The following is a 13,678-nucleotide window of genomic DNA, read 5'->3' on the forward strand; positions in this document are numbered from 1 at the left end:
TCTAGTGTTCTTTTGAAGATGACAACATCCGTTCCTTATTAAAGCCTTTAGAACTGGAACTACAAAAGACAGTGCATACGTACTGTGGGAAGAGCTACAAAATATTTATCAAACAGTTAGCAAAAAGCATACAAGACCGTTACACTAGACCACCAAAGGAAAGGTGACTGTTGGTGACTGCTAAAGCAAATGACTTGAAGCAACAAATATCAGAGGGTGTGTGTGAAGGGATAGTCTTGGATGAAGTGTTCAGGAAAGAATTATTCATCTTCAGAATATCTTTTTCTTTTTCCTGAAGAAGTTCAATAGCAATATATTCATGTAATGAAGAATAAGTCAAAGTCTTGGACCCCAATAAGAAGATATTTTTGATCTCTGATGTTTTGTAATGTTATTTGATGTCATTCTAGTATCGATGAAAATATTATTGAATGCTTGTAGCCTACAGACTTTGACTGACCCTGATTCTCCAGTGGGTAAGAGTAGTGGGCGATGTATGGATAGAGAAAGTGTACCTCATCCATAGTGGAAACACTCAAGCTGTGAGTATAGCAATAATTTTATGTTGGCACTAACCTCACTTTAAATGTGTGAGAAAAAAGCTGTTTACAGGAGCAGAAAAGGTTCTGTTTCTAAAGAAATGTGATGTAACTAATGTAACTATTGACAATCTGTGTGTGCCTTTATACATTTCATCTCTTTTAAAATATTTTTGTGACAATCACGTTTAAAATTATTTTTAGACGATAAAGTAAGCTTCATGTTTAATATTGAGCTCTATAAGAAAGAGGGAAAACAGTGAAAATTTGGGAGTTTTAAACTGCACGTTTGTAAAGGGTAGCATTTTCATTTGTTATCCGCTAAACTGTCTTGCCAGAAGTCAGATTGAAGGCTATAATGCAGATATTTTAGGAAATTTTTTAATCACTTTAAATGAAACTTTTCAGCTTTACTGGGCATTCTGGAAGCAATAAATATGCTGTTAATAAGGTGAGACCCTAAATAGTATATGATGGTGGAAAATGTGACGGACCAAAATGCATAAGTTATGCTCTCCTGTGAGCAGGATCATATTACAGCTGCAGTGGGGCGGGAAGAACGTCACCCACTGAAATGCTTTTCCTTCTACCTCAGAATGGCTTTGCAGGATATTTTTGAAGAAGCAGATGTATAGAGATAGAGCCTCACTTAAATAAGTGAGGCAACTTTCATGGATGATCTGGCTTCAGAAGATTGTGGTATCTGCCTAGAGAAAAGTAGCTCCGGTTGGGCTAATGTGCATATTGTCCTTTTGTGACCATCACTTAAGACAGTTGTTTTTCTTTCAATCTTGAAGGTAGGAAAAATGTTACTTCTCTTAGTGTTTCTGACCGCCCCCTGGTCCAGCTAGACTCGGAGTACTTAGCCAGTGCTGGGCTGGGGTGCAGGCCTCATGGTCCCAAGTGCTCTGTGGCTAGCCTCTTTTTCTCTCTTTAGTATTTTAATGCTTAAACAGAGAAGAGAAAATCATGAAGGAAAAATGTCACCTACGTGAAAATAGAGGTGCTTTGGCTTTATGAAGACGCGGGGCCCTGTGTGGAGACACGCAGCTGTGCCCTGTCCTTTGCAGCTCAGTCACGGGCAGATTGAGAGAGGAGGATGTCAGAAAGGCAGATTAGAAGTTGACACCCAGCCCAGCACTCTTAGAACGGATGCATGTAGAGAGCACACTCCGTACGTCCTGGGCGCAAAACCAGGGTGGACAGAAGACCTTGTGAACTTGTTGAAATTGAATTTGCTAAATAGAAAATGCAATCCCTAGAATTTTGAAGTTTGGAAGGTATAAGATCATTTCTAATGGTCCCCAAATGAGACCACCGGCTCCTTGTGGGGACCTTGACGAGAGCGGATTCCCGGGCTTCACCTTTGGTGACTGGGGCGCCACATCTAGGATGGGTCTGCAGACATTCTCCTAAATGAAGAGACTGAGAAATTACACCGAAGTAGAGGGAATAGTGCAGTGGTCCTCATCGTCCAGATCAGACACAGAAGTGTCTCACCACAGCTGTGCCATTTCTCTCTTTTTCCTTTGCTGAAGTACCTTAAGGAAAATCCCAGGCATCGTGGTGTTTCACCTCTGTGAACACTCTGGTAACTGCAGAGACATCCTCCCCCCTTCGGCTTCATTTAATATCGGTCCTTAGGCAGATTTCCCTTTTTGTCTTAAATGTTAGAATCAGAGTACAAACATAAGTCACATTATGATTCTGTTTTTAATAAGCACCTCAGGTGACGTTGATGTCAGTTTGGGCACCACTGGGAACCACTTTGCCAACTTGAAGGTTGAGGGTAGGATGCCACAATTATTGGCACAGTTGGTGAATTATAAATGTGATTCTAAAACATTAGAGGAAATACTTGGGGTTATTGACAAGGTATGAGTTTGTATTATTGGTAAGTTCCTTAGATTTGATTTTCTCAGTGAGCAGAGACTCAGCCTCATGGACGCCAGAAGGACTGGTTGGGGCCATGCAGAGGGTGGTCGTGTTTACCCAGACTGTGTTCTGGGGTCTCACGTGCGCTGTGCCTAATTTACACTGCCACACACTCCGCATCGGGGATCGGTTGGAAGGTTCTTCATCTGGTTTTTTCAGACCTGACCTAATTGAGCATTTTACCATAAATTGGGTTATGGCGAAAACTCTCCACTTAGGGACCGTTTTTACGTGAAATTTAGAGTGTCACAGAAAGTCCTTAACAATATTTAAGTTTTCTGAATTTATCTTTAGATAAGGTAACTTTTTCCTTGAGAATTCTCAAGAAATGTAGTTCTCAGCATTAATGAGGTTAAATTCTAGAACAGCTTAGAGAATGTTTTGTATTTCTTTACATAAAGCAGTATATCTATGCAGTTTATATGAAGTACCTTATATATTCTTTGAGGCTATGTGTTAGGACAATTCTGACCTCAGAACTCTCTCTGGGCTACAGCGTGACCAAAGTGGAATGACTTTAAAATGCAGTTAGCCTTCACTTGTGCGAAGTAGCCATCTTAGCAGAGCTTGGGAAACCTTTAGAAAGTGTCTGGTGATTTACATTTTAAGAAAACACATACTTTTTTTCCCCCTGTGAAGAGTAGTTCATAACGTGTATGGTAACCTAGTTATCTCTGGACAGTTGAGAGCCTGAAACAGTATTACTGCTCACTGACTGCTCTGCCATCTTGCCTCAGATGTCAGATGTTACTGGTATAATGGAAAGAAAACCAGACTGTGAACTTGATCTGAATTCTCTTCTAGGTTAGGGACCCCCGGCAGGTACATAACCTGCTCTGTGCCAAAAGTTTGCAGTCCACACGCCCTGGCGACCTCACGAGACTCAGAAGTCGTGAGTCGTGACGCTGTGAGACCCAGAAGAGAATGGATCTGAGAGTTTGCTGCAGGTCTGGCTTCAAGCTCCAGCAGCCTCACGGTTGAAGTTCTGTTTTGCCCTGCTGTCTCCTGCACAGGTCTCTCTGTTTCCTTAGGCTGCGTGTTTTCTGACAAGCATTACATCTCCAGCATGAATCTGCTTAGATTATGTAGGGAACAATTTTTAAGGAAGAGAAAGAGAATAGAATGATGGAAATGAATGATCAAAGGAAGAAGGGAAAGAGGGGAAGTGAGAAAAGTGAGGATGAAGAAGGGAATAAGTGAGAAAGGCAAAAGGCAGAGGAGAAGAAGAGATGGGATGAGAGGGAAAACGGAGAAGTAGAGGTGGAGAGATGGTCTGGGAGCTGTCACCCCCACCCTGTACCAGTCGGCTCGCCTTCCTCTGTGCCAGTTCAAGAGGCCTCCAGGGTCAGGAGGGGCGCTGGCTTTCATGGAAGGGGCAGCAAGGCTCCCTTTGTTTGACCTGTTGATGCTAGACTCATTACCTGTCACTCTACCCATTGAACATTTAGTGTTATGATTCAACATTGTATTTTTTTTTAACGGATCCCAATTTGTGAGCTAAGACCTGTGTGGACACAATGACAAATATCTTCCTTTTTAACATCCTTTTAGTCCTCTCAGATGTTGGATTATGCAGGACTGACCACCTGGATTCATAGGGGAGGTTAGGGTGGAGGGGCGGCCGTGTTGGATCTGAAGGGCCGGGAATCTTCTGCAGCACTCTCGCAAATGGTGCTGATAAGGACTCGGGTTTGGGAATCACCGCCCTGCCTCAAAAGGCAACTTAAATAACCTGCCACGTCTGTTGGTTCCTCAATAGGCGTACTTTCAGTTGGACTGTTAGGAATGGAGACCACAGTATTAATATGTTAGTATTTTGAGTGGTAATGATTCTCAAGTTGCTGGAAGGCATTTTGGTGTACTGCCAAGAGAACAGGAGACAGCAGGAATACATTAAAGGGAAAAACCTTAAAAGACAGTGTTCAGTGTCTTCCGAAGTTTATATTGTAAGTAATAAACACCTTAGTGTTAATCAGTAGTGATTTAGCAAGACCATTGATCTGTTGTGTTGTTTTTTTTTTTAATAACTTTTTTGATTCCTTAGAGTAAATACAGAAGGAAAGTAGGGGTGCAATATGCCAGGTGTGGGGCCAGTTACCAGTTTATTAAATGTAATTTCAAGTGTCTTAAAACAATTGCCTTATTGCATTTGAATATTTAATAAAAGTAGATGAAATAATGATTAGTACTGTAACGGTTATCCTTTTACCTGTTGCCAAAGCAACCCTTTTGGCCTGTTCAAGTCTGGCTAAACTGTTCTGATGTTTGTTGTTTCTTAATTTGTTGAACATCAAACTAGATTTTAAAATTAAGTTATATTAACTTCAGGCAGGTCATACTATAATTTTTTTAACTAAAAAAAGACTATGATGTTAATTCAAATATCTAGCAATTACAGAATCATAAGAATGGAATAGCATATAATAGACAATTTAAAATTGATTACAAATCAACGTCAGACTTACTTCTAAATGGAAAATATCCTTTGTCACATCATCTCTACCAATAATTCCAAATGCCTACTGGGATTATTTTTTTAAGAATTTTCTATAAACTCAGTTTTCAAACAAAAGAGAACCTTTGAAAAGATAACAGGAAAAAAAAAGGAAGGAAAATTTCTCTCACTTGTAATAATGTGAATGCTGTTTGGCGAGTGTATGGTCAGGCATTTTAACATCAGACTTAAGAACTGACGTGGAGCCTTTGATGATGTGTAGTTTACATGTAAAGTCTGAATTTGTCAGCATAGTCATACACAGCGTCAAACAACTCCTTGTGAAAGTTGAAGAGAAGCAACAGTGTACATTCCATTTAAAAAGTAAGTTGACTTGGACTGTGATGGGAAATAGCTGTTTTCAACCTGTGTATAAAATCTCTTCAGGGAATCTCAGAATGTTACACAGAAATAATGCGGGGCTTGCAGTACAGCTGGAGAGCGCGTGATCCGTTCACAACTTAGCAGTGTACACGTGTGTCCCGTGCGCTGTCATCAGTATGAAAGAGCTGGGCCGGTGGTTTTTGATGATGTTGCAACAGAAGATCCATGAAGGAGATGGTGTTTGCACCTGTTCCTGAAGTCAGAAACTGGAAGGTGTTTCCATTTCTCACAAATAGTTTGCATAAGTATGTTAATCTTTTGAGTAGCAGTGATTCTCAAGCTGCAGGAAGGCATTCTGGTGTACTGTGATATGCAGTGATTGCTGCTCTTAAACTGCTTTTTACCTTAAAGTACAATGGTTTTAGGGTAATTTGCTTATCTTCTTCCAAGTGTTTTGTGCATCCTGACATTTATTAAAGGGGGAGTATAAGATTGTAGATTCGGGTGTAACCTGAGAATTACGGAAAGTTGCTGTGTTCTGTTTTGGAGGGAGTTCACGTTGTCTTTTTCTTCAGAAACTTTGTGGTGTTGTTACTAAATAAACATCTATTCAATAAATGTCTAATTTCTTCAAATGATGTGTCTGAATTATTCTAGCAGTCAAAAGCAATTTTGGAATCTTTAGGCTTGGGGTGCTTGATTACTCAAAGTCTAGGCAGAGTGCCGTTCCTGGACTGGCGAATTCAGCAACTGAACGGCGTCATCAGAAACCTGGGTACCTCTGTCTTTCCATCACCGTTCTCACCACGCAAGCTAGGTCTCCCCACATGGCCCCCAAATGGCAGCCAGCGTTCTGGGGCTCAAATGACAACCAGAGGCAAAAATATATCTTTTTTTTTTTTAATATATAATAGGAAACTGCCACCTGTCCCCATTCACTTGCCCTCATAGCCCTAGCAGTGTCTGTGTCTAAAACAATTATTCTGCAAAGGGAATCAAACTTTAATGATTGGCTCAGACCATGAAGATTTGCCCTGAATTTAAGCACAGCCTCCCTTGGAGAATGACAACTCAGAGGGAAGGAAGCAACATCAGGCTTCTTTTAGAAATCTGGGGGCGGCAGGGGGCAGGCGGCTTGGAAGATAGCTGTCAGGGAGGCAACAGACCATGCGTCATTTTACTGGCCCAAGTATTTCTTACAGCTTCCTGGAAGATCAAGTTTCACATCTGGAGGAAGATCACCTTTTCTGTGCCACGGTGTGGTTGTGCTTTAAAGAGTCTCTGTAATGTTAACAACCCAATGGTTCTCAACTTTACATGTTTTATTCTTTGTACAAAAAGTTTTCTGGTCACAATCATAACATAAAGGGTTTTGGAAGATTATTGAGGTGATACCTACTTCCAAGAAGAGTTTGAAAGGTCTTTAAAATTCATGATGAAAAATGATTAGCAATCTTTGTCACGTTTCCTATTTAATCATTTATGAGTTACAAAATGTCCTCATTGAAAAAAACTCAGACAGTACAGAAGAATTAAAAGTATATGAAGTGAAAAAAATCTAAGAATCTATCCATCCACCCCTAAAAACGTTTGGTGTGTATCCTCCCTGTCCTGCTGTGCACGTGTAGACAAGACACACTCCCCACAGGCTCGGTTCTGAAATGGTCCCACTTTCTACAACTTGCCTTTTTCACCCAGTAGATACCTTTCCTTGTCGATATATTAGATCCACCTCGGTTTTTAGCTGCATGTTATTTCATGGCAGTGTCCTTAAGTAGAAATTAGCACTTGGATTTCTGAAGTATAAAACTGTAAGTAATGAGTTTTTAACTTATTAGGGGAAATAGTGATTAACTACTTTTCCCATTTTTCCAGTTGTGATTTAATTTAAGGTACATTAAATTGTGAATGAACTATATACCTTGAAAATCAAAGTAAATGTCATATTGTTAAAAAAAATTCTAATTAAATGGAAAGTTTTTGTACAATTTACTCAGTACATACTAGTAAATAACAATAGTTGTATTTTTGTGAGACTGGCATGTCTGAATATTGTCACTTCAGGATTGCTCTTTTATATTTACATTTTTTCTTTCTTAAAAATACATTTTGAATAGTAAAGTTTTAAAAAATTTATTTGTGGAAATCAACAGAATTTGGCCATCAGTTTTACCTGAGCTTTACCCACTGTTCTTTAGCATTTAAAATATTTTAATAGGGCCATTTAACTGGTTAAAAGAGCTTTTTCATCTATTAGAACAGTGCTGTCTGACAGAAATGTATTGGGAGCACATACGTAGTTTTAAATTTTCTAGTAGCCATATTAAAAGCAGTAAAAAAAACACTTGTAGTTCATTCTAATATGTTTTACTTAATTCAATATCGCCAATATATCTTCTGTACATGTAGTCAAGATAAAATGTTAGTGAGATCACTTTTTTTTTCATACTGTACTAAGCATGTATTTTTCACATACAGCACATCTCAATTCAGAGTTGCCACATTTCATGTGTTCAGTGGCCACTTGTGGCTAGCATGCAGGACAGCACAGCAGGGGAGCAGGGTCTCCACGGGTGTTAAAGAATACGACTTGGTTATAGGAATTGGACCTCAGCCAACTGGGGGGAACTGGAGAAGTGAAAGTCCAGAGGGGGAGTTGGAGGATCAAGGAAGAGCCACCAACCACCCTCCCGAAGCACCGCTGAGGGGGATCTGAGGAGCCCCACCCCATCCCACCACTATGTGGAGGCTCCTGCCGAGGTCTCTGGGAAGCTGCCTCTGCCTCTGTGGGGTGAGGGCCGGGAGAGGGGTCCACAGTGGCAGCTGCAGAAGAGTTGGATGTGGACTGAGAAGAGCTAGGGCAAGCTGGAAGCCACCAGGCAAGTCCAGGTCTGTCTGGCTGTGTGTCCGACTGGGAATTCCTTCAGAGACCGAGGCTTCCCAGACTCCAGCCCAGAGCCAGACAGCTAAGGGGCTTCTGAGAAACACCGTTCTCAGGTTAACAAAATTGACAATAGCGTGTGTCTGTGTATATGTGTGTGTGTGTGTGTGTGTAAATTCATACTCTATGTGAATGAAAAATACAGCAAGCCACGTCCGTAAACAAAGAATGCTGTGGCCATCGAGTCCTCAGCCAACTCAGGATGCAGATAAGCAGGCACCCAGCCTCTGCAGCCACCCCCAGTGATGCCCCCCGCAGGACATGAAAGTACAGGACACTGGCCCTAGATAGCTGGGTACACGTCAAAGGACGGATTTCAATGAGCCCAGACATTGCACCGTCCCACATGTACAAAAGCGCCAAATTCTTTAACTTCAGATGTCTGGTTTTCTTTGGTTAACAGTAACCTTTTAATGTTCCAACTACCTGGGCCTTGTTATAAAAAAACTCCTATATATCCTGACTCCTCCCCTACCTTTTGGGAGCAGTCCCTCTGAGAGCTCTGGGAGGCTGTCATACTGGGCTTGAAGAGGTTCGAGTCCTCAGAAATGTCCACCGAATGAAACATAACTCTCAACGTTTAGGTTGTGCATTTTATTTCAGTTGAAACCTACAAGGTGTTCTGTCATTTTTTTTTCTCACTCCAGTCATTATAAACACCATTGTTTATATAGATCTTTAGCATAACTTAAATGGTTGCTTAGTCTCCTATCATTTAGAGGATTTACCTGATCTGTTTGTTAATCTTCTCAATTGTTTAACACAAAGTTTAGCCTGGGGTGCTTCTGGTGATGGACTGAAGCAGTGAGTTAGTCAGGTGAAGGACACCAGGACATTCCAGAACAGAGTGGGAGTTGTTAACTTGGAATATTCCATTATTCCAAAACTTTCAGTAATTTCTCATTAAAATTGACTAAACTGACTATACTTTCTCTAATACGATATTATGAAATTAAGAAGGAAGATCATTTCTCTGAGGATAGAGTGATGGCCACATCACCTCAGCTCAGAGGCATGGTGAACTTACATGTGTCATTGTCATCAAATGCAGTGGCATGTGGACACGAGGAGGCCAGAGCAGAAGAGACTAAGGACCCTGCTCCTGGGTGTCCATGAGACGTGCCGCCACATCCCCCTCCCCCCGCTTGGGGACTGCTCAGATACAGCTGAAGGACGCTTAGAAAGGATTAATCTCCAAACCATAAGGTCAGGTGGAGGGGGTTGAGGGAAGGTGCCAAAGTAATTCAGGTTATGACTGAGGGTATCACCGTGCATTTTATGTAACGATGTCCAGTTACATTTTTACATTGGATTGTGAGCAATTAGAAAACCTGGTTCATGCTTCAGCCATCTTTGTATCTCTAGTGCCTAGGGACAACACTGACGGCATATTCAAAGTGGGTAACCAGGAGCGGTCAGTGCAGAAACAAGTCACAAGAGTGTGATCAAGGTTTAGGGAGACAGCATTGGATGCTGGAATATCCAGGGCTCATAACGCTGGGGAACTGTTACCACTTCTAAGCTTAAAGGAGCAGAGCAGGGAGGTGGAGGTTGCCAGAACCCAGGAGAGCATCTCCCACTGGAAAAGTCCAACTGAAGACTACAGGACACAGAGCCCACAGGCAGAGTCCTTAAAGTGAGTCTCCCAGAGATCAAACTGAGCGAGGAAGGTGGTGGAGGTCGAGCTGGAGGGGCAAGCGGGAGATAATCGGCACAAGGCGTCATTAAACAGGTGTTTTTGAGAAGATGAGGCCTGAGCTAGCCATTGTGTGTGTTTATATCTGTTATCATGAATTTTAGGTAACTTCTCATTTTGATAAACTTCAAACTAGAAATTTACAAGAAGAGTATAAGAAACCACTGTATACCCTTAATTCTTTTGCCTTTTGCCTCATTTGCTTTATCATTCTCTCTCTTTTTTTTTCTCTCTTTCATTCCAAAGATTATTCCTCAACTATTTGAGAGTAAGTTGGGCACATTATGCCTCCTTTACCCTAAATACTTCAGTGTGCATTTCCTAGGCATAAGGACATTTTCTTACATAACCATGGTGCAATAATTTTAAAAATTTAACAATGATACAGTTCTGTTGTTTTAAACACAGCTCATATTCAAATTTTATCAATTGTCCCAATAATGTTCTTCATAGCTTTATTTTTTTTTCCTGGCTCAAGATCTAATCTCTGCTCATACATTGTGTTAAATTGTCATGTCTCGTTTGCTTTTTTGTTTTTTAGGGGAGAAGGTAATTAGGTTTATTTATTGATTTAATGGCGATACCAGGGATTGAACCCAGGACCCCATGCATGCTAGGCACGTGCTCTACCACTTGAGCTATACCCTCCCCCTCATATCTCTTTAGTCTCCTTTAATCTGAAACATTTCCTCAACTTCTCTTAGTTTTTTTTTATTCTGAACTTTTTTTTACTATTACTGTTATATTTAGGTTAAATCTATACCTTTGATTTCATGTTATCATAAATTAAATTATTAAGATGTCAGTTGATGAGCCAAACATAAAACGTCTTTGAAGTATTCTCAGTCCTATTCAGATATTACTTATGATGTAACCATGTTTATTGTAATTTAAAGACTAGTAAAATTTATTTTATAGAAGGAAAAATACCAACAAAAATATAATTTCATTCAGAGCATTTTGAGACCCCTCCTTTTACTCCCAAGTCCCAAACATGTAGAATTTATCCTTCTTTCTTCCCCTCCTACCTCCACTGCCAGCTCCCGCTGCCCTAATGCTCACAGACACAATTATAATCGCAATCTTGTAGAGTGTCTGTTTTGGCACTTGGCCTCGGGTAGGTTAGATCAGTACCAAGAGTGACCAAATTAATATCAGCATAACAGAAACATCACAGTTAGAAAAAAAATCATTGTGTGAGACAAATGAAGACCTCAGAAGGTCTGCATCTTTGAATAACACACATGAAAACAATTCCGTGTTATAAAGCATATAATAGAGATGTATCTTATTTTTATGACTAATAATTATTGAATAACAAAGTCCATTGTAGTAAAGACCAAAAAAATCGAGTCAAGATTTTAGAAAGAACTTCCTTCCATCAGCACAGAAGCAGATGGAGCCAGGTAGCAGGAATAATGGGAGTCTCTTAATATCTGAATCAGAATGACACCACCAAGGCATATTTGTAACCTCACATGGCTCCTTCTGTGGCCAGATGAAAAATGTAGTAACAGGATACCAACTACATGTTCCAGGTTCAAGGGGGAAAACCTTGAATAAAATAGGAGGTAAATCATATGTTTTGGAATTAGCAATAAAGGAGGCAGATGCTCTGACAATAATGCTGACATATCCAGGGAGGCATCAAGGACCTTGTAGGATGCTTTCTCTTCCTAATTAAGACTCATTGAATTACAGGCACTGCCTGGGAGGCTTGGATCATTTGTCTTGTTGATAGCAGCTCCAAAACACACCCACCCTTGAATTAATGCACTGGGAGTTATTGAAAGGGAAGTAAAATGGTTCCGCAGGCTGATCAGAAGGGCTGGACAAGTGGAGATGAACACAGTGCTGTTAATTGCATACCGTGGCCCACCTCCAGCGTGGAATATGTCACTGAGTTGGTCAGTTGACCCCTCTGCCTCGGTTCCTTCAGGCTGAAGCTGGAAAACACAAGGAGCTCAGACCTACTTAGCCTTCTGCTCGTCTCAATCACTAGACTGAACACCAGTGTCAAGTCTATTGGCTTCAAATTCCACTTTGATCACGTAGAAGCAGAAAGTGACTTTTTGCCCTGCTGCTAATATGATTAAGCATTTCCTATACGACAGTCAGAGAAGACATGTAACTGACATAAACCAAAAATAACGAAGTCACCTTGACTGGGTTTGGTCCCTGCATAGCAAAACCTTGACTATTTCCTGTAAACCATTTTATACCTGATATTTGCCATGCTGGTGTCTGAAGACACATTGTGACCTTTTGAATAGGGTAATTATGTGAGAAAGCTACTGTTTTTCCTTCACAGACAGACTAATGGAAACTCAATAACCTGGGTAATTTTGCAGCTTTTAAATTTAAATACTTGGATTAGACAGTTCTTCTGAAGTCTGACTCTCTTGTTCTCTTGGAAAATAAATGTTTTCCTTCCTTTTCTAAATGCTTCTTTCTCTGTCTTCCTTTGACCATCAGCTCAAAAGCCTTTGTGCAAAACCTTTCATGGTTTCTTATTATTTATCCAATCAAATGCAAATTTCTTTGGCTGAGAGATCATAGCTGCCGAAATCTGACCTTGAACTCTCTGCAAATTTATGTTCTACTGCTCCCTCACATGAATCCCATTGCAGCTAGGTAGACCAAGATGCCTGGATTTCTACCTCTGAAACTTTGTTAACGTTATCCCTTCCTCCTGTAAAATCCTCCCCACGTCCCTTTGTCAATGCAACTTATATCCATCTCTCCGGGGACAGCTTCTGTCCTATGTTGTCGCTGAACCTCAATGGGAAGCTCACAGACCTTCTCCTTCCTCCAGCTCATAGTCTGTGCCACGCAGTTGGCACTTAATCCTTTGTCCCTAAGTGAAGTATTTCGCATTAATGCCTGAGTAACCCATCTTCTAAACAGATTGTAAACTTCAGTTCACAAGAAAAACTGGCTTTTCGAATGTAGGTCTACCATGCAACTGAGAGATTGGAAACTGAGCACTGTATTTTTCTCTCTGCTTTTTACATAAGTTTCACTCCCATATGGAGATATGGAATACATTGGGGTACAAATTGCTTTTAATGATTCTATGTGGTGGGGAGGGTTTAAGCTCAGTGCTAGAGGGCGTGCTTAGCATGCATGAGGTCCCGGGTTCAATCCCCAGTACCTCCATCAAAATAAGTAAGTAAATAAATAAACCGAGTTACCTCTCCCCCAAAACAAAAAGAAAACAAAACAAAAACAACCAAACCAAAACAAAAATAAATAAATAAAATTCTAACAGAAAAATAATTCTATGCCAAATGATACTTTCAACACCTTGGGCAAATCCCATAACTTTCTGATCAATTTCTGTTATTAAAGCCCTCTAGTCCAGTTAAAAACTTCAATTTCGTATCTGATTCACAACTCTCCCCCAGTGCCTGTCAGATCTGTTACTCTTCTTCTATCTTCGGCCTAGAGCTTGAGGAAGGGACGGCAGGGAAGGACAAACACCCCTTACCTCCTCTGGGCGATCACAGCCTTCTCCCCTTTGCTGTACTGCTGAGGCCGATGGCAGACGCGCCCCTCCAGGCGGAGCGCAGGTGCCGGCTCTCCGACGGGGCCTCCCCGCTGCAAAGTTCCTGCGCGTGGAGTCTTTGGTTCCAGATCTCTTCCCTTGACCTCCTCTTGCTGCCAGATTACTTTCCTGGCAAATGGCTCCCTTGCGTGCTACGCTGGTTGAATGATTCCAGCCCAAGTACTTTCTGCGGCTCCACCAG

The 13,678-nt window shown here is 41.0% G+C and overlaps 1 protein-coding gene across 4 annotated transcripts in view; it reads left to right on the plus strand.

Moving 5' to 3' along the window:
- Positions 1-13,678, plus strand: part of GXYLT1 (glucoside xylosyltransferase 1) — a 96,213-nt gene that overhangs the window by 38,434 nt on the left and 44,101 nt on the right. For 2 of the 4 annotated variants that reach the window (XM_074375021.1, XM_074375022.1), the window contains one exon: positions 6-5,927. The exons of the other annotated variants lie outside the window; for them this stretch is intronic. In XM_074375021.1, the coding sequence (XP_074231122.1) occupies positions 6-167 (162 nt within the window). In that variant the 3' untranslated portion in view covers positions 168-5,927. Of the gene's footprint in view, positions 1-5; positions 5,928-13,678 lie in introns of those variants that run through there. 4 annotated transcript variants of the gene reach the window in all.

This window comes from Camelus bactrianus, chromosome 12, assembly GCF_048773025.1.
Source record: "Camelus bactrianus isolate YW-2024 breed Bactrian camel chromosome 12, ASM4877302v1, whole genome shotgun sequence".
Taxonomy (NCBI): Eukaryota; Metazoa; Chordata; class Mammalia; order Artiodactyla; family Camelidae; genus Camelus; species Camelus bactrianus.